The following is a 25,655-nucleotide window of genomic DNA, read 5'->3' as shown; positions in this document are numbered from 1 at the left end:
CTGGCCCGGTGGGTGCGTGAAGCTGCCAGTGCATGAGGTCAATACAGCAATAAGCAAAGCATTTCTAATGACAGTGCTGCACTGCCCCGAGCTGCGTTCCTCAGCGGGGGCTCAGCAGGCGTCCGGACACCACAGCGAGCCGGGTGACTAAACTCAGCACGGTGCCCAGTGGCTCCCCTGAAGCTGCGGCGGCAGGGCCGGGCACTGGGGAGCCAAGATGGCGCGTGGAGGGGCGCCTGACTACCCCACATCGATAGGGTAAGGAAACCAAGGCAAGAACATTGTTAAAGGCGTGCACGCACAGCCTGAGGCGCTGCGGGGCACAGCCCTTTCCCCCCCAAGCCCGGGCTGTGCGGGGTCTGTGCTCCCGTCCCCGAGGCGGCCCGGGGGCGGGGCCGGCCCGGACAGACGGGGCCCTTCCGTAAACAGCCCCTGGCCCGCCCCCGGCCTATCCCCGTGCGCCAGCACAGCCCATTGCCAGCGCGGGGGAGTCCGTCAAAGCATCTGCCCGTGTCGCCGCATATTTCTCCATGCTTAGTGCCCGGTCGCAGGCAGAATGAGGAGATGCGGCAGTTTCTACTGGCATAAGTGGAGGCTGGCCCAAGTGCCTCGGATAACTCACCGCTGGTAGGCAGGAAAAGATGACGCGGCTCCCCCCTTCCGCCGTCAGAGATGGACGTGCCCGAGGAAGACACTAAATAGTCCGGGCTGGGTCTTTAAATCTGAAGGGGGGGTTCTGTGCGGTGCCGCCGAGCGCCGCGTAGGACGGCGAGGGGCAGCGGTGAGTGACCGGCGGGGGACAGCGGGGCAGGACGGCGAGGGGCAGCGGTGAGTGACCGGCGGGGGACAGCGGGGCAGGGCTGCTCCGGCCGGCCGGCGGAGCTGACACGCGGCGGGGTGTCCGGGCACGCTGGGCGATTAGTCGCGGGGTGAGTCCGGGACAGCGCTGGCTCGGGGGCTGCCACCCTCCTGTGCGGTGTGGGTGGCAGGGAGGTGGTGGACTGGCCCGTCGCCCCGCTGCCCGGGTGGAGCACCCGGTGCAGCAGGTGGGTTTCGTAGTTCCTGCGCTGGTCCGTAGTTCTCCCCTTGCCCCGTGTTTCCGGGGCTTTCCCATCCCTTGGTGTCCGCCGGGACCATCCGCCCGACGGGCGCAGCCGCAGGGTCCCCCCGTGCAGCCCCGGCTGGTAGGGCAGGGGCACCCCGAGCCCTCCCCGGGCTCGCCTTCTCGGGGGCTGACACGGAGTGTTCCCTCCTTCTTCTCCCCCGGACTCCCTCCCCCCCGGGCCCGTCCTTGGAAACGCTGTTTGTTTTGGTCGGCGGGTGCCAAACTCCTGCCTTTGCTAAGTGTTAAAAACATGGGGCCGGGGGAGGAGACAGGCGGCGAAACAGATGGAGGAAGAGGAGGAGCCGCCGGCTCCCCTCGGTGTCGCTCCCCCCGCGGGGAGGGCAGCGGGCAGGACGGCCCCGGGCTCCCCTCGGGGACCGCGGCCCCCGAGCATCACCGACCTGTCCGGGCGGAGGGCGCTCCGCGGGCAGCGCTCGGGCCGCTCGGCCGCATCTCACTCTCGCCGATGCAGTTTTTTTTAGCCTTCACGAAGTGTCTATTCCGAGAGCTGAGGAACTAGAAAGCTAAAGGGGAGAAATGTCGGCTGTAAGCTGTGAAAAACGAGGCGGGTGGAAATGCGAGTAACTCCTAACAAAGGCTCTTTTCTGATCTCGTGTCGTTAGTGCTGACAGAGGTGGAGTCAGTGAAAGGGAAACTCGAGATCAAATGAGATTCAGTCGGTGCCAGCTTGAAGATAGTAAGAATGTGAACCCAGCAGAATAAATAAAGTTAAGACCTTCGTAGTGGTAAAACTGGACAGAGCACTCATAAGTCTCTGTGTCCATGCACACTTCCTTTGAACAAAACAGGGCTGTGGAAAACCATTGCTTGAAGATGGTATCTGAAGAAAATACCCAGCAAACTGTGAAACTGTCTTCCTCTCTCCTCCCCCCAGCTGCTTTGTAAAATTACTTCCAAAGCAAACCTACAGAAATAAAAAGCGTGTTTGTGCCTTCTAAAACTAACCTGATCTTGCAGTCTTGATAAGTTTTAAGTTAAGAAGTAACCAGTTAAGGACAAGATGTCTTTAAGCATCTACAGTTACGTTTTGATTTTCTTTTTACTAAAAAGAATAATCCTCACCTGTCTAAATAGCAGAAATGTGCGAATTTATTTCTTCATTGTTAAATTAGCTAGAATCTTGGGGTCTTCCAAAGAGTTTATCCTTAAAAAACCCTACAGTATGGTACTGATTGAAAGAAAGCAAATAGTGTGATGAAGTCCACTGTGATGGTGTCCAACCTAATATAAATGTAAATGTGAGTGGTCTTTAATGCAACTGAGTAAATCAGGTTGTAACCTCAGGCTGACTCTTTAATAGAACAGTTGGGATATTAATATATGTATTAAAACAACAGCCTAATATGTAATAATTAATAAGCATTAAAAAAAAACACAAGATGGTATTCTTTATCCAAGATAGCAAGTTACAAAGAGATCTTGCAAGGCTGAAGAGCTTTTTAAAATATTTTTCTGTGACCATTATACTAATTTAAACTTAAAGTTCTAAATTAACTTGGTCATTAGTTATTAATGAGAACTTCTGTGCTATCTACAAAAATGTAAGGAAAATCAGTTCTTCCAGTGTATGCTATAAAGCAAAGACTAAGTGACGCAGTTGTCTATTGTAACTAATTAGAAATGTCATTTTTGGTTTGTGCTTACCTTTCATATGCTCAATGACTGTATTTTTGATTAAGTGTCTTAGATGGCCCCTGCAGGTTCTGCTTGTATATTCATGTACATTTAGTTTGATGTGTTTATCTTTTGAACTTAGAATTTAGCAATAATGTTCTGAATCTGCAGAGTACACCCATTCTTACTTCCCATTGTGCTTGAAGCATTCTACTAGGAAATGTATTTAGTGTGGTAAAAGATTGCAGTGGTTTTTTGTATGTCACCTCCTGTTGCAGTGTTGAAACTACTTACTTAAATTAAGCCTTCTGAAGCACTCTACGGACATCTCTGCTGTCTGTATGTGTGCATATATTGTGGGAGCAGGTATGGTCTTGATACATCAAAATGCCATGTGCGTCTTTGAAATGCAGCTGATTATTTGCACTGATCATTTGCTGGGATTAGTGCTTAAGGACTTAATTTGTACAGACTTCTAATTCTACCTTAACCACTTGATCTTCTTGGAAATCAAGATGGAGTGGAAAATGGCAGTGCTGACTTGCCTTCATGGCTGGTTTTAGTGCTTCTCTCAGAAGAACCTTGCAAAGCTGAATATTTATTAACATTGTCATACCTAGAGGTAAGAGGAAGTTCGTGAAATGATGGTGTGGAAATATGTGAGAGTATTTGGAGTTTTAATGATCATTTACCCTCTTCCATGTTGTTAACACCTGAACAGAAGCAGTAGACACGCTGTGAATTGCTCACACTCGGCAAGTGATTTGCAAGACTTTGGGCCGCTACACTGCAAAATTTTGATGGACCACGTCCTGCAACATTAATCTTTTGGAGGTTAGTTATTTGTATGGAAATAAAGGGATGTTATACAAGATTAAAGCCTGGAAATAAATGGTTCTTATATTGATTAAAAATAATCAGTTGGAGAGTAATAAAAACCTTGCAGGCTTTGTACAGTGTTACCATATTTTAAGTGAGCAGTTCAACATGAACAACCTCAAGTATGTTCTACAACTAGTTTGTCACAACTAGTTTCTGATCAGCATTAACTTTGGGATCTGTAACACAGATTTTAATTGAAGAAGTAGTTTGTTTCTTCTCTAGCATTAGCTAGTGACCCATTTCTAATTGTAACTTCCATACAATTTCCAAGTCAAAATATCTGTGTTTTGCATTTTTTAGGTTCTCTTACAACTCTGTCTTGTTTAGCCAATACTGTTTTAAATATTTTCTTGCTCAAAATTTAAAAATTACTGTTCTAATAAGAGTTATGATGCTTAGGATCACTGGTAATGTTGAAAGTTCTGAATGCATGACCTCTGTGTTCTAGTCAAGTGTCTCTTACTGGCTTCTCCAGTATAGTGATAAACTGTTAGCTGTGTTCTTGCTAATGTGACCAATTCTTTTCACACAAAAACCCAATGTAAAGTATGACATAAATAAGGTGCTCAAAAGCATCCTCTTTCCTCTTGGGAGAGGAGGAAGAGTAAACATACACTTAAGAAATGTTAATCATCTCAATTAACAGGGGGTGCTCATCAGTGTAGTAGCTCATCAAGTTATAAAGGCCTATTCAGGATGAGTTGGTACCCATAAAGTCAAATGCCTTAAGCTGTAACCAGGTGCCAGCATAAAGTATTCTTCATTTTCACTACCTTTTGTCTATCCCAGGACCCTATCAACACACAATATGTTTTTCTCATAAGTACAGACCAAGATCATCCTTTTATTGCCAGAAGTTATTTTTTTTTGAAATTCAGCAGTTGTAAAGTGTGGTATTCCCTGCCTACTGAAGTTGATGTGTTTTAATAATAGATGAAGTTACATATTAATTACATTTGCTGATGGAAACCATTGCTGCCTATGTCTCTTCATAAGGTCCACTACAGAATGCTTCATGGCCATAATCAGAGATGGACAGCTACTTTTGGTATCTGGGCCAAATTCCTTTGGTAGTAATTACAGCTGACTTCCAGGTTCTCATTTTAATATTATTATGAACATATTTTTCACTTCCTGTCATGCAGTTGTTAATCATCTGCATCACAATGTGCAGCTGTCCACATTTTCTGCAATTGCAGATTATCTGCCTGGGAAGCAGTTTCTTTACATAGACAGAAACACTATGAAGCACCACACTTCTCAGTGGAGGTTGTTGTCTCTGCTGAATAGAATGTTAGAGGCTCAGAGTTGCCATTTGACTTAAACCAGAAAAGCTATCCACCTTCATCCCTAGGAGGAGTGGTTTTTGGGTCTGTGCCATTGTTGATCTGATACTGAGCACAGACCCACCTAAAGCAGCAAGCCAGACTTTCAGCTACACCCTGTCAGAAATGTAAAACTCTGAGTGTTCTCCCCCTGCAACTTCTGTGTTTGCTTCACAGTTGTTACACTCAGTGCAGCCTGTTTGTGGAAGGAAACTCATTGCTACACGCCACTTCTTCGTGAGGTCAGGTGGGGAATTGTGACATCATGAAACGCCTTCACGGACGTTGAAAACTACCAAAATTCTTGAACAAGCAGCTTCAGGGGTTCTTGTGGATAGTCTTTCATTTTTTGAAATATAACCAAGTTAGGGACTGTCTCCAACATAATCATTAAGTTATGAAACAGCTGAAGATACAAAGCTTTCTTACAGAACATGTATAGTTTGTTGGTAACGATATGATTTTGCATGTCAAGCCAGATCCTTTCCTTTGCTTTTCCTGTTTAGGAAAGGCAACTACTTGATTTTCATCCACAATATAATGATCAGTAGCTGACTTTTGAGAAACAAACAGCAGTACATGCTGGTTTTATGGGAATTGTGTTTGTCTTTCCAGGTCTTGTTTACTGTGTAAACAAGGTAAAGGGAATCAGAATGCCTCTCAATGATGAGCAGAACAGTGACTCAGATTCTTCACGGCTCTCGGAAAGCACAGCTTCTTCCAGCGACTCGGAATATTCCAGGCAGAGCTTTAACAGTGATTCTTCAAGCAAACCCAGCTCCCCAGCGTGTAAGCTTATTTCAGCCTTACCTGCACTGTGCATGGACCAATAAGGCTAACTTACCTTGTTTCTCTTTGCTGTCGTGGGTAGAACCTGGGATTCTGAATCTATTTAAGATTATTAACAGAGAGGCATGGCTTTCTCTCTGCTGTGAAGCGGTGCATCTCCTGTGTGTGGAATACCAGCAGCAGCTTTATCCATGGGGATTTCCCTGTGCACTCCTTCCCTTCAGAAACTGTAAGAAAAGTGTGTCACCATGGTCTTCCTAATCTTGACATTGGTAGCAGCCTCCCACTCAACCAGATATGCCTTTGTGCAAAGGGTGGGTTTCTTCTGTTTGATCCCTGCACTTAAAAATTAATTCTGTAACTTAGAGATTTTGTAGTACCAACAGAAGACACATATTTGCACAAGGAAGATAATTTGAGTAATGGTAAGTAAAACCTTGGTTAAAATGTAGTTTGTATGTGTCTGTAAGCATTTGCAGACCATGCTTACTTCTTACATCCGTGTAAATGAAGTCTTACATTAAAACAAGCTAGTTAGTAGAGCTGCAGATGGCAGCTGGCTCTTTGTCTTTCTTTGTTACCAGTCTTCCAAATGCTAAATTAAATTATAGAATTTGAGGATTTAGAAACTTTGGGAATTTGCTCTTGTTTTCCAGTGTAGAGTTTTTGTCATTGCTGCTAACTCCTAAAAAATCAGTATAACTTATATTCCACAGCAGACGAAAGATCTGCTGATCTTGAGTTGGAGAGTTTGCAAGTCAGTAACTTCAGAACCTTTTCAACAGGCAATATAGCCATCATGTGCTTGGAATTATAGTGGACATCTGGTATCTCTTACTGCTCATGCTTTTGGTTGGGTGGCTTTGACAGAACAGTTAGTAGGAAATCTGTGGAATGCAAGATCCCATTTTAAATGGAAAAAAGATATCTTAGTTCACATGTGGAAATACGAAAATGCTCCCCAAAATGTTTTGAGGGTTGTGTGGTATTTCCCCACAAACACACACACCCCTGATAAGCTGGGAGTTTCCTGAGTTAGTGTTTTAGGAAGATATAAAGACTTGGTAATCTTTGGTTTCTTCTTCAGGGTACTGGAGTCCAATTAGCAAGCAGTAAAATTTCTAGGTTTTAGTATATTCAATTGCACTTATCAGCTATAGATATTTGGCTTGAATTGATCTTGTTTGTTCCAGCAGCAAGTCCTCCCAAGGTTATCACATTTGATGAACTGATGGCAGCTACAAGAAATCTGTCAAACTGGACTCTAGCTCATGAAATTGCTGTAAACGCAAATTTTTGCATAAAACATGAAGACTACCCACAAAACAGGTAAGAGTTTGAACTTTGAAAAAAGCAGTGCTGGTGTTGGAAAGAGAGGAGAAATGAATGGAGCAGTCTAGACTGTGTTTTGGGAGCTGATGATCCAACACCCAAGAAAGATGTGGTTGCAGGGCATAGTATTTGGGGAGGTGTGGGAGGTGTGTTTCCCATCAAGTGATCAGTCCCGTCTGAAACAGTTACAAGGATGAAAGCTAGTTGGGAGTTTTTCCCCCATCTAATCGCCTTACTCCACAGCTTTGCAGGCACAGTGAAACAAATTGTACACAAGGCATTTTGGGATCATTTGGAATCGGAACTGAATGAAGATCCTCCAGAATACGAACATGCTATCAAGCTCTTTGAGGAAATTAAAGAGGTAATGTTCTTCCTTCTCTCTATCGTTTTGTCAGCTTAGCTTTAGGAGTCCCTTAGTTCATTGAAGGGTCTGCTTAACTTAGCTGAGCCAACACCTAGTTTTCTTGTTATAATATGAAGCCATGATTTTATTCAGAACTGAAAATAGATGTCTATTTGTAATATATTTATATTAACCAGGAATATGGCCACAAACAAACACTGGCATATCCACTGAACTTTCACTGCACAGTGATCAGCTGAAAGTTCTGTTCCTAAAGCTTCACATCTCTACTAGCCTGTTTCCAGAGTCATACTGCGAGCTTAGGGCATGAACAACAATATAAACATGATAGCACCTGCCCACTTAGACTTCATTGTTTGATTATCACACAGGTGAGCATACAAACCTTCAATCCTGGCACAAGACTAAGTCTTTCAGAACTTTAAGTTAGTAAATGTTTGTTTTACAGGGTAGCCTCCCAGCTTTTGAATGGGTCTGCTTGATGACTTGCTTTTTGTTTTATTATTTCGAGCATTTTTGCAGAACTGTACTGGTTTGTTTTTTTGGTTTTTTGGGTTTTTTTTCCAAACAGTCCTTTTTTCCCCATAACCTTTGATGTTCAGTCTTAAAATGTCTGGTTATAATCTGTCAGCTCTATACACCTGACATGAATATTAAAATTTCAATCAAGTGTGCTTACTAAGTGGTTTGGTTTTTATTGATAAGCTTTTTCTTTTTTCCCCCCCTTCCAATTTAGATTCTTCTTTCATTCCTGACTCCTGGAGCAAACAGGATGCACAATCAAATTTGTGAAGTTCTAGATACGGATCTTATAAGACAACAGGCAGAACACAATGCTGTTGATATTCCTGGGCTAGCTAACTATATCATCAACACTATGGGAAAGTTATGTGCTCCAGTAAGAGACAACGACATAAAACAGTTAAAAGCAACTGACAATATTGTAGAGTTACTGAGGTTGGTATTTAAGTGTGTTTTTTAGAAAAGAAAACTCCTCTCTGAAAGGCTAGCAGACAGTGGAAGACAGGGGTGCTGGGTAAAGGAAGTCTAAAATTGTGTCAGTTTGCATAACACCTGTTCTCGAACTATAGGAGAACTTCCTGAAGCATTAAAGGGGAAGAGCTCTGACACACTGATCAGATTGTGTATCTCACTTTGTAATAAAATGAGTAGGATACCTAGATGAAACCAGGTGGCTTGGAATAGCTAAGCCAACAACTCTTGCAGTAATCTCATTTCAGAAACTCTTTTTTTTTCTGTCTTGTTCATTCTTACAGAATGTAAGCAGCACACTTGTACTGTTTCTTCTGGAAGTGTTAATTGCATGCTTCTTCTAGAAGGCCAGACTGTGGATTTAAAAGCTCTTTAGTTAAGATCTTATTACTTGAACTTGGGTAAAACATTTGCATACAGGGCAGAAAACGATGCTCCTGAGGTATGCTGAAATATTAAGACTAAATGGTAGTTGTTCTACTGTGTATATATGTGGGGATCAAAACAATTGGGTCAGAATGATTGTTTCTCTTAATGCAATTAGTGACCAAAAAGTTAAAATTTGTTAATTTAGGCTGAAATACACCAATTCATGTAGTTTTTTAAAAACATAGTTACAGGGCTGTAGCATTTAGTGATGCTACATTAGTAGTGTTCTTTTTAACTTAGGCCAAGCCTTATATATACACTCCTTCAAGAATTCCAGATGATAGGTAACATATCTTTTACTCTGAAATGACAGCGAAGGCATTCACTTCTCCAAAATTGAAATTAAAGTGGTTATGTCCATGTGCTTCATGTGTGCTGGTGAAAATCAATAGATTAAATTAAACTGTGAAATTTTAAATTCCTCTTTTCAGACAAATATTCCATGTTTTGGACCTGATGAAAGTGGATATGGCAAATTACACAATTAAAAGCCTTAGACCGTACCTCTGGCATAACTTGGTGGACTATGAAAGAACAAAATTCCAGGAAATTCTTGAAGAAACACCAAGTATGTACCATGCTATATTTAATTGAAACTTTACTTTGAAAATAAAACTATTTAAATACATGGTGTGAAAACTCTACAAGTTGCAGTTAACGTAGAGGAAAACTTCAATTTTGTGTCTGTATGTAAGTAATGGGAAAATTTTTTTGACTAGCAAACTATCATTGGATGATTGCTTGACTTGCTGTCAAGTTTGTCTGTCTGTAATCTGGGGTGCTTTCAGACAAACTTATATTTGCCAAATTGGTTAGTGTCTGAAAAACAAACAAGTGGTGACTCTTGCTGTCTGGATGCAGAAGCCCTACATAAGATGAGACTTCTCTTTTTTATGTGCAACTGTTCTGTTGTTAGTGTGAAGTAAACATGTAAAACCAGTTAGTGTGCCTGAAAGCTGGAAGGGGTAAGATCAATTTTTTAATAAACAAAAGGCAGGCTCTGAACAAAATTTTTTTAGATGATACAAAGTCAACTTGATCCACTATTACAATTTTTGTGTGATTTGGTTAAACAGTGTTCAGAAATACATCCTCCAAGAAGAATACTGACATACTGACATCTGGAGCAGGGGCTTCTAAAATAGGAGCCCTGAGCCACTGGTAGGGCCTGCAGTGTTCACTTATGCAGCCTGAGAAAAACTCTACCAGAAAAAAATTCAAATGTTTTAATCTTCCTTCACCTCTGCTTTTCAGTCTTACACCCTGTCTGATAAGTGGCCTCTCCAAAAAAGGAAAAACAATCCTTTGGGAACTCAAACTTTGAGACTTCTATTACCTAAAAATCCTGTCTGAAGTCTTAACAATTTGTGGCTGGGTTTGTACAAACCAGGTAGACTTTAAAGGTGATCAGTGAAAGAAAGTGAGAGAATTACCATTTTTGAAGACTCAGCTATCTACTATGTTTGTCTTCAGAAGTTGAATTCTCTTATGTATACAAATATTTTTTTTCTCAAGATAGTGCTTATTTTGATGAAGGCATGCAGTAAATCTGTGCTATTTGCAATGCTTAGGTGCCCTGAATCTCACAACAGAATGGATAAAGGAATCAATAGAAGATGAATTGTCATCTATTTCTGCCGAGTCTTCATCATCCCCTGGTGCTGATAGTAATTCAAAACCAATTATTAGTCCTACACTGGTGCTAAACAATGGCTACTTGAAACTGTTACAGTGGGATTATTGCAAAACAATTCCAGAGGTAAGAAATGTATTTGGTGTCTTCAGATTACCAGCTATATGAAATCATTGGTGTGATACAATAATCCTGCTATTGATGACAGAAGCGACTACTCTTTTTTACTCCCTAAACTTCTGCACAGTAAATTTGAAATTCAGAGATTATATTCTAGTCCAGTTTCTGAAATTTGAGATTGGCAAATCAACAACCAGAAAAGAACAAGGTAGAGGTTGTTCTCCCTCTTTCGAATCATAGCTCACCAGCTCCACCCTAAGAGCAGTCTTGGCTTTCTATATCTTTAAAAGAACTGACTGTACCACCCTGTTTCTTTAACAGCAGCAGGAATTGGTGAGATCGCTCTTTAGAACAGAATCAATAAAAACTTGAGGCCTCTATAAAGTAGGTATTTTCCCTTTCAGTGTGAACTATTGCTTCAAGACTCAGTGTTTAGTTTTTCCCTCCAGTTCCTGATTACTAACCTCTGAAACTTTCTATAAAGCCAGTGTGAAATTTGCCACCAGTCAGGGCTAAAATTTGCTTTCCCAGGGAGGGCCTTAGCTACATGTAGGATGGCTTGGCAGAGAATTTGTTAAATGCATGGGGATGCTCTTGGTGTTCTCAGACAGTGGACTTTCTTACCTTTCTGTGGGCAGTTTTGAGTAAGAACTACATGTAGTTGTCCTCTGGTAGATCGAGCTTGCCATATTATGAAATTGCTACCAACTGCACTTGGATGTTAATGCCCCTGTGCTGCTCAGGATGAACTCCTTGTAACCTGAAATGAACTCCAGCTACATCTTGCTGTGGGGGATTACTTATATTCTTGGTATGATCAGCTGGCTTTTTGCCTGGAATGGGTTGTGTATCACTTGCAGAACCTGCTCTGGTGGTTGAATTGGTGGTTGTCAAGCACAGTTGTTTGTTATTATCCATCAGTTACAAATCTTGACATTTTTTCAAAAGACACCCAAATCCAGATGACTGTTCTATCTGTAACTTGGTCATTACAACGTCCTCTGGATCCTCTGAGCATTCCATGTTGTGGGCTGAATTGTTGGTTGCAGATTTGTTAGGAGTGATGAAGAATAAGGTGCAATGTCCTCAGTTTCCTCATTACTATTCTTCCCACCACAGGTTTACTTCTGGTACTTGCACATAATGCCACTTCATACTATACTACATGTTTAGGGTATTTCAGTTGCTGTCTCCTCTGGGTTTGTGTATTTGTAATTAAAAATAGTAGTGCTTCATGGCTACATCCTCAATCTGTCCTTTTCCTCCCTCTCTCCCTCCTTATTGCTAAATTAGTATTATTGTTTCAATTCTAGACTCTAATAACAGATGAAGTTCGCCTTCAGGAACTGAGAGAAAAGCTCAATCAATTAAAAGTCATAGCTTGTGTTTCTCTCATAACAAATAACATGGTGGGTGCAGCAATTGTAGATGTGCCTGATTTTGCTGACCAGCTGAAAAGGATCTCTTTTCCTCTTCTTGAAGGCATGAATAAGAAGTAAGGCCTTTTTTTGCTTCCTTTTTTAACTCTTTTTTTTGACAGTAAATAATTGGAAACAATTCTAGTGTCATAGCTAGTGCTTGTTATTAATAGAAATGTTAATCAGTCATACATTCTCTTTATGATACAAGGCTGCTATATGTTAGACACATGTTTTCAAAGGTAGATTTTAATGAAATCTTAGTCTTGATGTTAATGTACAGATTTTTGAACCTAGTAGTAAAGTTCATTCATACATTCCTAATACTGGAGAGATTGTGGCATTCAATACATTCACTAACTCCTCTTGGGAGTTGCTTCAAACTTGTAGGTAGTTCAAGTTACTTGGCTGCCTATTTCTTTGCCTGCTTGTACAACAGGCAAGTTGGATGTATGCGACTGTCTTTTAAAAGTTTTCCACTCTGTTTTTTTCTCATGAAATGCTATGCACGTGGCCCAGAAAAACACCTAGGCACAAGGATAAAGTGAACTGGGGTCACTGCTGCACACTTGAAATTACTTTTCCCATTTGAATCACAGCTAGGTCCTTATTTCAGCTTCCACACAGACATTTTCCTGTATATGTAGATTTACATAAATCTGCAGTAAAAGATGAAAACATTTCAAAATTCTCATTGCAGAGACCAGGTTGAAAATAAAAAGGGAAAGGAGACAAGTGGGGGCACTTTACAACCTATGCTACAGAAATTGCATAATTTCATGCTTTTCTGTTTCTTCCAGAAGTTTTGACTTGAAGGAGGCTCTGAATGCTATTGGTGTCCAGATTTGCAGCATAGTGAACAAGTCTCTAAGTGAAAGAGGTCTTCCCACTCTTAGTGAAGAAATGCAGAGTAATTTAATGGGTCAAATTGCTCATGTTGTTGAGAAGAATAATCCTGTCTGTTCCTTGATTGGTTAGTAAAATACTACCTAATTGTCATATTCTATGTGTCTGTTTATAAACTTATTCCCAGCAAGCTTAATCAGCTGTCTAATTATTTTCTAAAACTATTTTCCTACTGCAGTAGAACACTGGCTCAACTAAGAGTAAGGTTGTGGTGTTTACTTAGAGATGGTGTTCTTGGTATGCTGCAGAGTGTGGTTAGTCACAGCTAGAAATAATTGTAAAAGTGCATATAGGGACACGCCTAGGCAGCCTAGTATTTTGGAGAAGAATTTAGATAAAGTGAGTATTGTTTAGTCTTCTTTCTATCCATTCTAGGTTTAAACCTACCGGTTTTTTCCTTCTTTTGAGTTTACTTCATATTAGTTAATGTAACTTGTTGCAGTAGGTTTATGCTGTGTCCACCTTGCAGTAGCTAAACTGAAGAATCTTACAGTATTGTTTCCCACCCCAAAACAATCTTGGGAAAGAGTTGTTGATTACATTGTTAGATTTTTTGCTGTGCTGATGTGCAGTGTACTTACAAAGTGACATTTGTTCTGAGCATACTTTATATTCCATTTCAGACAAACGAATCCAGCTCTTCATGAGAAGCTTGCTTGCTCTTCCAAGTTTTCAGAAGTGTATGCCTACTATGCCAGGAGGCCTTTCTGTGATTCAGACAGAGATAGAGTTTCTGGGATCTCAGTATGCAAGCATTGTAAACTTCAATAAAAAAGTGTATGGACCATTCTATGCAAACATACTTAGAAAACTGCTTTTTCCTGAGGCAGCAATGGAGAAAACAGAAGCAGAAACATCTAGCAATTAAAAAATGTACCCTTTTTTTAATCTTCCAAGATAGTGGGGAAGTCACATCTCTAAGAACAGCCTACTCCAGTGACTGTTGATGAGGAAAGGTCTTGTAAAATGTATACAGATAGTTTCTGAAACTCACTGTAAAGAAATTAATGTCAAGGTCATATATATATATTTTAATAGACAAATATTTGTTAATGGATTGTCATTGCCAGTGAATTATTAATTTCCATAGCAAGCATTTATTATGACTTGCAGTAGGAAAGATCTGGCAATGTACTTGATGTTTTGCCACCATCAAAACAATGTTATTTTTCAACTCAAATATATTTACATATAGCAATGCATATTAGGAAATGACAGAACAACTGTAGATAAAATGTAATATGCTTACATTGTATTTTTTTAGAGTAACATCTCAGACAGCAATTATGTTTCTGAGAATACTTTGAAGAAGACAGTATAGCATAACTGCTTTGATAACCAAACCTAAGTTCATACTAGGCCAAGTTGAGGTCCTCGTTCAATTACTGGACCCAGAATTTTGCCTCTGTTACATTAAGGAAAGCCAGTGTTACAATCTGCAGGATTGCAGTTACAGAAGCAGCATTCACCACTTCAAGTAGGAATCATTCGGAACTTCTCAACTCTGATATTAACGATAAACACCTGAGAAACATGATGGTGGGGGGGGGGTGGAGTAAATTTCTGTATATGAAGTGTTTATAAGCATCTTGTTTAATCAGTGGAGGTCATACAGATCTTTAATATGTGTATGTATTGATCTTTCATCTTAATAGATGGGTGTTAAGTATTTTTAAGTTAGGTCTTCCTAACCTTTATCCCCAAAAGCACTTAACCCTGACCTTACAGTGTACCACAGAAGAGCTGCCCCTTCATGCCCTTGTCTAATAGAATGTAAATTTTTCACAAGATATTCTTAGGCCTGAAAGCAAGAACTTGAGTAACGAGTCATTTCTGAAAATATTATTAGATTCACTTTTTTTATGAAGTGTGTGAGAAATGCTCCTGTTTTCCTCCAATTTCTTTGGACTGGGCCCCAATACTTAGTGCCCACTTAAGGCATTGGGAATCTTGCATACAGAAAATGAATAGAATTGAAATGGAGAAACGTGGAAGTGAACTTCTTTAAGTTTACATAGACTTTATCTTGCATATTTCAGATTACTGGGATTATTAGATAGTGCTGGAATACATATTATAGACATGTTCTTGTCTATGAAATTGAATAATTTACTTGAAAATTATATTTTACTATATTACCATATAATACTCATTTTAAGATGTCATATATAGAAAACCTCAGTGTGGTACAAGTTAGAGCTTGTTTTTAATGTTTTATATTGCAATCTATTTTTATGAAGAGACAAAAATAACCTGTAAAAGCGTAATGTGTCACACAAATTGTTTAATGTACATTACAGTGTCTATTATAAAGGTCTAAAAAAACCTGGGCATTATTAGCACTGTGGTTTTGTAGTCCATTTCTACAAGAATGTGTACCCTTTATAGCAAAGGAAATTACTTCTATTCAGTTGTTCTTCAATGTCCAAGGACTTTGTTCACAAGTAAATGTTAAGGAAAACTTTCTTCAAAATGCCTTTTTAGAGAAAGTTCTCTAGTGCACTTCTGTTCTATCCCTTGTGAACACATTGCACAAAATAAAGATGAATACATATTTTAAAGGGAATCGTTTCCTGGAAAACCTAGAAAAAAGGAACTCTTAGACTATCATAACTGTGCCACTAGGTAAGCCAGGCTTGCTCAGATGAATATGAAATTTTGGTAGGCAATTCAAAATAATTAAGAGAAGAATGCATTTCAAAAGCAGGTAGAAGGAATGAAGCTTAGTGATTTGCTACAATATTAGAAGTTACCTACATGATTTTGAACTTCAGCCAAAGGAGGATTTTATGAACATTTGAAGGTGTTAATATGATTATGAACTTTTAATTATAATATTTTATATCCATTCTATTGTACAAATAAACACAAACTTTAGCTCTTTAATGAGCTGGGAAAACTGTCATAATAGTTTTTACTAGTAAATACTCAAAACATAGAATTTTTTGGAGGGGTTTGGTGATTAAAGTGACTTGCAAAGGGCATTTTATAGTATGGCCTGTGTTTCAAGTGATTGTTTCATGTGTTTTAATTTAATGTTTCCAACGGGGACATTGCATCTGTTTAATGTCATGTGTTGCATGCTGTTTATGCTACTGTGGCTGAAATGCACTTGCCTCTACTCAGAAGTTGTCCTTGTGAAACGAGATGCTATTCTGTAGCAGCTTTATTAAAAAACAAGTTTTGAGGATTTGTATGCATTAAATTTTGTTCGTGATACTAGCAGTGGTGAAAAGTCATTTATACAAACGTTATTAAATGCAACAAATTGTTGAATGCCAAAGATAAATGACTTCACTATTATTCTGTTGTGACTGTTTTTCTGTTACTTCTCAGAAGCAGCTCCTTCGGTAGAGCACTGAGTTTAACCCAGCTGTACAAATAATATTGAAGACAGTTGTCTGCTTAAATCTGACTACTTGGATGAAGGAAGTATTGGGTTTACACGGCAGAGTTGGAGGAGCAGTGGACTGCCGGGCTGGCTGGCTTCTCTGAGAAGCTGCTCCAAGCTTCTCCCTGTGCCCAACAGAGGCCTTGCATGGATTAAACATGGATTGCCACGTATGAAACAAATTCTCCGCTGACTGTTCCTTAGGCAGGAAACCAAATGGAAGGAGTCTGAAATGTTACTCCTCTTCAGGGTAGGGGCCTTAGTGTCCAGGATGGGTGGAGCTCAGACCCAACCCTGTCAGTGTTACTCATGTGGAACCCGAGCCACAGTAGACGTCTGTATGCACTGTTTTCACACTCCGCTTTTAGAACTTACTCACCAACTATTATATTTATATATATATGTATCTCAAAACCTTACTGCCACAGGAATGTGCAGAGATCACTAGTGCTTCTTGTTTCATCTTGAACTGGGGCAGATGCGTTAGCTCCCCATTTGACTGCGATTTTGGTGTCTCTATAGCACCGAGCCTTGTACAAGAGAACGAGTAGGTTTGTAGATGATTCAGCTACAGCAGTCAACAACAACGCTAAAAGCTGTTTCCCCGCGTTGCTTTACATGCTAAAAACTGCAGGAAAGCCGTTTAAAGCCCAACTGCTTTCAGTTGGATTCAGGGGAAACCTCGGGGCGCTGCCAGCTCCGCAGTGCCTCAGCGGGGCGGGCGGCAGGGCGCCGTGAGGGGCGGGCCGCGGGGCAGAGGAGGGGCGGGCTGCAGGGTACCGTGAGGGGCGGGCCGCGGAGCAGAGGGAGGAGCGGGCTGCAGGGTACCGTGAGGGGCGAGCCGCGGAGCAGAGGGAGGAGCGGGCTGCAGGGTACCGTGAGGGGCGGGCCGCGGAGCAGAGGGAGGAGCGGGCTGCAGGGTACCGTGAGGGGCGGGCCGCGGAGCAGAGGGAGGAGCGGGCCGGGGAGCAGAGGAGGGGCGGGCCGCGGAGCAGAGGGAGGAGCGGCTGCCGGGGCCTGGCCGCGCTCAGCGCTCGGAGGTGCCCGGGCTGCGCGGGGCCGGAACCTTCGGGGCCGCGCCGGAGCGCTGGGGACGCGGTGCGCCGCAGCGCCGCGGTGCGCGGGTGGCCATGGAGGCGCTGGGGCTCGGTGCGCTCACCCCGGAGCAGGCGGCGGCCCCGGTCAACACGGTGGAGGTCAGCGGGGCAAGGGGCAAGCGGCCGGGCGCGCCTCGGGCTCTCCCGGAGCGTGGCCGGGCTGAGCTGAGCCTGGCTGGGGTGGAAGGAGTCTTGTGGCGGCGCACACGTGGAGTGCCCGCTGCCCGTGCTGCGCCGCTGGGTGTGTGTGGGTGTTTGGTGGGGGTTTGCTCGGTCCGAGCTGTTCCTGGGCAGCCCCTCATGAACCCGGGCCCGTCCCCAGTCTGCCCGAGCTGTGTCCCGCACGCAGAGTCCCGGCGGCCCGGGGTGGCAGGGCCCTCGCAGCTCGTGTCCTTCCATCCCCCTGCCCTGGCACGGACACCTTCCGCTGCACCGTTCTCCTTCCAGCCTGGCCTTGAAGTATTTACTTAAAATTAAAACCATTACTCTCATCCTTAGGTCATCAGTTTAATTGCATTACTGTTTAACAGATGAAAGCCCTTTTTTTAGACATAACATTTACATTATAAAAACCTGAAATCAAGCACACTTCATCTTTCCAGACTGTAAACGCTACTGCATATCAACTACAAGGGACCAGTGGTAAAAGCCACACCATTCTGCACGTCTCTTTGGTAAAAACCACACCATTCTGCACGTCTCTTTTTACTGCATTAGCTTTGCCATTATTGGATGTTAAATTGGGATCACAAGCAAGATTAGTAGATTAACAAACAGCAGCAGTGAAGGCTGAAAGCCAGGAGGACCATCACCATTTCTGTGGGTAGAAGAAAGCTAACAACTCTCTACAGGTGTTTTTGGTTATTAATTTTGTGGTATTTTTAAATGGTAGTAGATGGAGAAGCATATGAGGGCTGGGAACACTCCTTGTAAATAAAAGGATTTTGTCTCCAGCCAAAGATACATGCAAGTTTTTGCACTGCCGTGGTGGGGAAAACGTGGGGCTGGCATAGAGATGTTCCCTGTGCTCATTGATGATTAGAGATGGGAGAAAGTTTGTAGGAGCCTTGATACACTTAGCACTTGTCAGTACTTTTGCTAAATCTCTGTAGGATTTAGGTTCCTGGTAAGTGTTATATCTTCTCCGAGGACTGAGATTCTTGCATGTATTTTGCAAAGTAAATGTTGTAGGAAATCTTCCCTTTCTACAAATATAATTTACAGTGTTAACAGAACAAAACCAAAAAAACATTAGTTGGTCTTAAATGAGGACATGGTGTTAAGGAGTTTTCTCAGAAAACTATATTTTCACAGAAGTTACTCTCAGGAAAGGCCGTGTGCAATTGCATCCCAAGTAAATACTGTATGTATGGTTTACTGAGATGATCCAGATAATTTTTATCCACCTCTGTTGGCTTTAGACAGTTGTTTCTTTGTTGTTTTTTTCCTAAATGGATCTGATTTTAAACAATGTTACTGTTCAAAAAACAGCAATAGAAATAAAACATGTAGACAGAGGCTCAGGCATGTTAGATATTTGGCTACTCCTTGGAAAGGTGTCTCAAACTGTTTTTGTTTTCAGGAAAAATGGAGGCTTCTTCCAGCATTTCTAAAGGTTAGTGCTACACACTCATGGTGTGAATATTTAATCTCCTATCTAACTTTCCATTCCCTTCTTCTGGCTTTTACTATTTCCCAGAATAGTGGATTTTGCCTTTTGTTTTAGTTCCTTGCAGTTATCAGTAGACTTGTTCCATAGATTGTTTTCTTAATTAATTTAGAGATTATTTTATGGAGATATCCTCCTGGAGGTTTGCATTTTGGTGTGGTTATCTCAGCCCATACTGTATATATGTAATGTTTCCAGATCATTTTCCTATTTTACTAGCTCTCAGAGATGCTATCCATGCTCTTTATATGACAGTTCCAGTGTAAACTTGGAAATGTAGTGTAGAACCAGAGTGAGCATCCAGCCACTTCCCAGAAGTTTGTCAGCTGAAGGAATTTAGCACAGTTATCCAAACCCGGTTATAAATGCTTATATCTTAATTTCTGCCTTATGTGATTAACGTTACTGAAGCTGATTTTATTTGCTGTGTGCATTATTTTTCAGGTGAAAGGACTGGTGAAGCAGCACATAGACTCATTCAACTATTTCATCAATGTTGAGGTAGGCTTTCCTGGGTGGGGGAGAGTGGCTCTTAATACTCAGAAAAGGCCATGGTTCCATTTTGTTCTTTTTCTCCTCCAGATAAAAAAAATCATGAAGGCCAATGAAAAAGTGACAAGTGATGCCGACCCAATGTGGTACCTGAAGTAAGCCTGAGATGATTTCCATATCCATAGCAGCATGAGTACTGTCTCAGGGGTTTGTTATCCACTATAAAGTGTTTATAAGCACTTCTGTAGGTATAAATCAAGAGGGTGTTTTTCATGACTTATCTCTTACTTTATGCAATGAAATATGGGAAGATTTAAAGGTTTACTGCACATGCAGGCTAAATTTGAACTAATTTGACCACAACTCAAATACAGTGAGTCACTTTAGGAAGAATCATTGCTCATTATTGTCAAATTGTGTTCATCAAAGTAATTTAATTTTTCAGTGTATGTAAAATTTTGCTTCCTTCAGATTCTTTGAAAAATATTTGCCTCATTGCTCATTTTGAAACTGTCTTACAGGTACCTCAATATCTATGTGGGTACTCCAGATGTGGAGGAAAGCTTCAATGTGACACGACCTGTATCACCTCACGAGGTATTAATATTTGCATCTGTCTTGTAGAGGTTTTTTGTCTTGGAAAATAGCTGCATGTAATTTTGAGTACATGTGTGTTACATTAGGTAATGCATTGCATTCCAGCATCACTGTAAAAGGAAGCTTCAGAGACTTAAACATCATTACATAAATCTTTTTAATTTTATTCTGAATTGTTGAGGTTTGTTTTTTTTTTTTTTTGCTGTATTCAGTATTTTGTGTTAGGTGAATTTGAATGGGTTTCTATGAAAGTAGTGAAAAGTACTTCTCTTGCTTCATCTTGTGGCTCTCCTCATGACAGAGCTGAAGTCCTCATGCCATAATGTAGGGTTTTTTGATATTCTCATTTACTTATTTTTAATATTAGCCTTGCTACTGTCTGCACCATAGGTCACTTAAGTCTCTGTTTCCTTTCCAGTCTTTGAGAACTCGTATCTGATTTTTTGCTCTTATTTTTAAAGTCTGATTCATGAAGCAAATGTGGGAATTTTAAGCAGAAACAGATGGAAATTGTTAAAATTACAAGAAGCTACAGAAGAACATTATCCTTCTGGGGGTATATTTTATTTCATTGCAGTGCTGTAGGTGTGTAGGTTACCAGATGGGTTGTGTACTTCTGGAATAAAGATGTGTGTAGGAGGACATGGTGCTGTGACTGAAATCAGAAAATCTCCTGGTTTTGACCAACAGGATACAAGGTAGTGCCTGTATGTATGAGAAAGCCATAAGCTAACATAAGCTTTGAACTTCTTAGGATTGCTTTCAAGTATCTAGAGACATTCAGTTCTCTTCAAAGTGCTCAGGAACACAGTATTTCTCTCCTGCTACTGTGCTTTGAGATTTATACCACTGCAACAGAGGTAGTGACCACTTCTTTTTGGTCTCTGGAGGGAGAACTGAGCTTGGAACTTGCACTTATTTACCTGCATGCAGCCTGTTGTCAACCTCATAACTCAGTTCATGTATCAGATGCTTTTTCCTTGCTCTGTCCACTTGATACTTGAAATGTTTTTTGGCATCTAATCTAGACTATAATGAAATAGATTCTGTGCTTTGGAGAAATTCTGTAAGAATCAGCTGTCTAGTGGCTGCCACTCGGGCATAGCCACTTTGTCTGCAGTGACCTCACTCTAATATCTTTTGGTTTGATGGAAAGCTTTAAAATAAAGCCAGTAACTCAGCCAGGTGTAATACATGATTGTTGCTGCATCTCACAAATATGTAGTTAATGTTCTGTCAGTAAATGTGAATATGCATAAAATGCAACAGGAAACATTAATATGAGTGAAATTTTATGCAAAAAATTGTTTGTGGCCAATAGCTCATATTCAAGAATTCAGGTATTAATATGCTTGCTTGCTGTATAGCTAAAGTGTCTGTACATGCAGAAGAAGGCAAAATAAATGCTTATAGAGCATATTGACCTTAAGTTTAGAATGAGATATTCTTGTGTCCTGTATATTCTCATTGATGCTTAATGCTAGTGCATAATATCTCTTTATTGTTGCTGTTCTGTACACAAACAGAGACCATAGTTATTTTCTTAAATAGGATGCTGCTCAGGTCAAGCCTGGGTGCCTTAAAAGAATATTAGATAGGAGTCTGCTGTTATATTTCTCTGTTGAAAGCTTATAAAATTCCTTCCCAAAACCACCTAAAATCATTAGATTTTTATGAGGGTCTGAGTGTATATCAAGTCATGCCTATCTTTTATTTTCAGGTGTCTATAGTAAGAAGTTACCTCAAGGAAGGTGATACAAAAATACACATACTGGAATATTGCACTGTAATTTGTATTTTATATCTGTGTCTTGTGTTAAAAAAGCATACCCAGAGAGTCCCAAGTAGTACTTAATTTTTTCCCCCAGGTAGTACTAAAGCCTGTCTAACTCTTTTTCCTCCAGTCCTTACGGGAGTTTCACAAATTATTCATACCGATGAATTTAAAGTAATTAGGATATGGAAATACTCTCAGTTACTTTTAAATTGGATGTAGTTGCTGGGATCAGAATGGCACCTAGTTTCCTTCAAGGTATGGCTTGAAAGATGCTATTGTATATCAGTGTTTTATTACTGGAGAAGATGTTTACTTTGTAGCATGAAGAGGGGAAGCATCAAGTTTGTGAAGATTGTTGAGGCGTATTTTTCTATAGAGCTGCATCTTCAATACACAGCACAATCTTAATTGCCTTTTATTAGTACATTATCAATACATTGAAGGACTGCAGAAGTGTAAGTGCAAGTCTGACTGCTGATAAACCTGTAACACTGGAGCTGAAGGGCAAAGCATGCTCAGTGAGGTCACGAATGACCTGCTGTGAGTTGCTCTGTTGCGTTCAGCAGAGGCAGTAAGGCCTGTCTTGCATGAAGAGACGCAGTACCTTAGGGGCTGGAAACATCTTAGAGTGAGGCTGGGGAGAGCAGACTAGAAATATTGGATTAGAAATTATTGAGCCTTGAGGTATCTAATGCCTTAGATATGTTTATTTTGCTTCTCTTGGTCTCCAAGGAATTTGCAGACAAATTCTGGGAATCTTTGCAGGAAGTGATTCTGTAGTGAGCCTTCTGTAAGTCATCTTTAGAAATGGTACTGTACAGTGAGGTTTGCTCATTCTGATAATAAAGTAGCATGGTGTGTCTCTCAATCTTGTGCCTTTCCATTCTGTCAGACTTCATATGGCAGCACAGGTCTTCAGCTGTTGAGAGTCTGCAGTATAGAAGTGTCCCTGAGCTGAGCACTGCTCAGACACACTGATCTTTGTGCCAGCTCTGCTGATTAGACATGTTGGTTTAATTAGACCTGTTGGTTTAATTAGAGAGTTTAGAAGTTAAGCTCTGCAGTGCTGTCTTCTGAAGGCACAGATCTGCTGTTAATTTTGAAAATTGTATTTGGACTTTCTTAGATTTTGTTTTAAACAGGAGAGTGTGTCAAACATTCTTCAGGTATCATGAAGATGTTGCCGAAGCTTTGCTTTGCTTGATTTCTTTGTGAGAATTTACAGGACAGGGCTGTTTTTAAGAGAGATTCTTGAGGCAACACCTGACCTGTTGTGTGCCTGTTGTCCTTCCAGTGCCGCCTGAGGGACATGACCTATTCTGCACCGATTACTGTGGATATTGAGTACACCCGAGGCAGCCAGAGGATCATCCGCAATGCATTACCCATTGGCAGGTGAGGCACCACCTGCTCAGCTGCTGCTATCAGTTTTCATGTACTGCCATGCTGAGAAGAGTTTTTACTGAAAAACTGATGTAGGCCAACCTTGCTCCCTTGTTAAAAGAAACAATGAGCAGGCAACTCTTCATAAACAGCTGTACAGGATTTTTAGGGTCTAAGATCTTGTTTTGCAAAAGCTTCTGATAACGTCTCCTTCCAGAGAAGGATGGATAAAAGGATAAATGTTGTCTCTAATTGTGTTGGTATAAAACGAGAGGAAAATGCATGCCTGGAGCTGCAAGATGCATTATTGTAAAATGAAATCAGGCATGTTTGCTTTATAGCCAAATTAATCAGTCTTTCATACATAGTATGTAGAGTAGCATCTGTGGAAGGTGGATTATAAAACCAGGAAAGCAAGCATTTGTTCTGCTGCACAAGTTAAGCTTTAATTTTAAATTGCTTAAATTACAATGTTAGACTGGCTTTAAGGGCATACATGCAAAAAGTTTTTTGCTGTTAAAAACTGTTAATATCTAGTTATTATTTCCATGGGAAATAATTTTCCTCATCTGTCCCTGGTATTATACTTGTTTCCTTTGGCAAATGCTCTTGTTTGACATGCAGTTTGGACTGGAACTGATGTTTCACTGTAGTTTTCAGTAATGGTATTTGAGTATTCCATTTTACCTTATGCCAACTGCTTCCTGTTTCCGATATAAACAGCCAATGCATTAAGGTTATATTGTGTGTGATAGATTTTGCTTGTCATAGGAAGCTTCTTATCTCTAGGAAGCACTTTCTCAGTGAAATACAGTGACAAGATAGCTTTTTATACTCTGCAGAAATTCAGCATTTTAGTTCATCAGTTTTCTTTTAGGATATAAGAATATGAAAACAGCAAGGAAAATAATTTATGAGATCTGAATACAAGAAGTATAGTCCAATCTTGTTTTTTATTGAAGTAAATTTGAATGTAAAATCTCAGAGGTTGAAAGTATTTGTGTAGTAGGACTCATGAATAATTTTTGTCAATGTGTGTTTTAGAAAACACTTGGAACACAGTTCTTACAAAGGCTGTCCACCAAGGAGTGAAGTTCTGTAAGCTGGGTCAAAAGTCAGCTTTTCTGTAGAAGAGGGCTAAAGGCATGGAGGTCTTTTGGTAGATGTAGTGGTAAACTCCTTTTGTCTTTTGTGAAATACAGCTTTCTCTTTGGAAGTAAACTACTCTCTTTCCAAAGTTTTAATGAAAAACCTGAGAGTGAAAAGGTACACTATGAAGCTGACTATAAAAGTACACTTTTCAATAATAACTGCAATGTCATTGCTGGTTAGTTGTTAAATAAGCCAAATTGAAAGTAAGCATTCCATGATTTATCATAGAACAATTCAGACAGAAAAATTCAGGTTGAAAATCTCCTCAGCCTCCAGTACCGTCTCCTGCTCAAAATGGGTCAGCTCTGTGATAAACCAGGTTGCTCAGTGCTTCATTTTGTCAGGTCCTGAAGACCTCCATGAATGCAGACTGTCCAGCTTCCCTGTGCAGCTTTTGCACTGTTTGACTGCCCTCATGATGAAGTTTTGCCTCATATGCAGTCTGTGAATCTTTAGTTTTTCTTTTATTTATTTCCCTAAGCATTGAATTTTTTAAAATTTCTTGAAATATCTTTCCACCACATGTTGCTTCACAAAATGCTTGCTTGCAGGCTTCTCTGCTAAGACATCAGAGAAATCAGAGCTTACTACTGGGGAAACTTCATGCTTAGGTTATGAATTAGAGGCACTATCTCTCTGCAGCCAGAAGGTGTCATTCCTGTGTGGGAAATGAGATATGAACTAACTTTATCTAATAAAAACTGGTAACAGCAAATCTGCCATGGCATGTTCTTCTCTGCAGACTGTTTTGGGGGCCAGGAGTCTTTGCACTAATTGTCATTGGCCTTGGTGACCCTGCTTGTCACAATGCCTGAGTAGCTGCACAGCAATTAAATAGGAAGTCTGTAGTTTCTGCTTGCAGGTGTCCAGTTTCAGGTCTCTTTTGAATTACAAGTTCAATGAAATAAGGTGGGCTCAAATGAGCATACTGTTGGTTACAGCATGCATGAGTTCTGATTACCTTAAATGTGTATCTCTAGTTTATTCAGCCTGGTTTTTGTTCTGAATTTGACTATTCATATTTTTCTGTCTGAGTCTGAAGTTAAATTGTAACTGGTTTTCTTGCAGAATGCCTATAATGCTGCGTAGCTCCAATTGTGTACTTACTGGGAAAACTCCCGCAGAATTTGCCAAACTAAATGAGTGTCCGTTAGATCCAGGTA

The 25,655-nt window shown here is 40.8% G+C and overlaps 2 protein-coding genes across 9 annotated transcripts in view; both read left to right on the top strand.

The window, feature by feature from the left end:
- The first annotated feature begins 648 nt into the window (after nucleotides 1–648).
- TCP11L2 (t-complex 11 like 2) lies at nucleotides 649–16,237 on the top strand. Of its 7 annotated transcripts, none has more exons than XM_030263150.4 (11): nucleotides 649–828; nucleotides 3,462–3,574; nucleotides 5,563–5,736; nucleotides 6,933–7,065; nucleotides 7,312–7,432; nucleotides 8,172–8,392; nucleotides 9,289–9,425; nucleotides 10,429–10,616; nucleotides 11,924–12,105; nucleotides 12,829–13,001; nucleotides 13,558–16,237. In XM_030263150.4, the coding sequence occupies exons 3-11, from the start codon at nucleotides 5,601–5,603 to the stop codon at nucleotides 13,800–13,802; spliced, it is 1,536 nt and encodes a 511-aa protein (XP_030119010.4). In that variant the 5' UTR covers nucleotides 649–828; nucleotides 3,462–3,574; nucleotides 5,563–5,600; the 3' UTR covers nucleotides 13,803–16,237. The 7 variants fall into 7 exon arrangements, with proteins under 7 accessions (XP_030119010.4, XP_072779563.1, XP_030119008.4 ...); XM_030263148.4 differs by having other exon boundaries at nucleotides 697–828; nucleotides 6,930–7,065; nucleotides 13,558–13,965; XM_072923461.1 differs by lacking the exon at nucleotides 649–828 and adding an exon at nucleotides 910–929 and having other exon boundaries at nucleotides 6,930–7,065; nucleotides 13,558–13,965.
- A 1,044-nt stretch (nucleotides 16,238–17,281) lies between these two features.
- Nucleotides 17,282–25,655, top strand: part of POLR3B (RNA polymerase III subunit B) — a 72,233-nt gene continuing 63,859 nt past the window's right edge. Inside the window, exons 1-7 of one of the 2 annotated variants that reach the window (XM_002196597.7) lie at nucleotides 17,282–17,521; nucleotides 19,005–19,037; nucleotides 19,536–19,592; nucleotides 19,674–19,738; nucleotides 20,105–20,180; nucleotides 23,252–23,352; nucleotides 25,561–25,652. In XM_002196597.7, coding sequence (XP_002196633.2) covers nucleotides 17,456–17,521; nucleotides 19,005–19,037; nucleotides 19,536–19,592; nucleotides 19,674–19,738; nucleotides 20,105–20,180; nucleotides 23,252–23,352; nucleotides 25,561–25,652 — 490 coding nt within the window. In that variant the 5' untranslated portion in view covers nucleotides 17,282–17,455. Of the gene's footprint in view, nucleotides 17,522–18,074; nucleotides 18,097–19,004; nucleotides 19,038–19,535; nucleotides 19,593–19,673; nucleotides 19,739–20,104; nucleotides 20,181–23,251; nucleotides 23,353–25,560; nucleotides 25,653–25,655 lie in introns of those variants that run through there. The other variant, XM_072923460.1, reaches the window with a different exon arrangement.

This window comes from Taeniopygia guttata, chromosome 1A (assembly GCF_048771995.1).
Source record: "Taeniopygia guttata chromosome 1A, bTaeGut7.mat, whole genome shotgun sequence".
Lineage (NCBI taxonomy): Eukaryota > Metazoa > Chordata > Aves > Passeriformes > Estrildidae > Taeniopygia > Taeniopygia guttata.
Note: the sequence above shows the minus strand (reverse complement) of the source record. Positions and strands in the feature narration are given on the sequence as shown.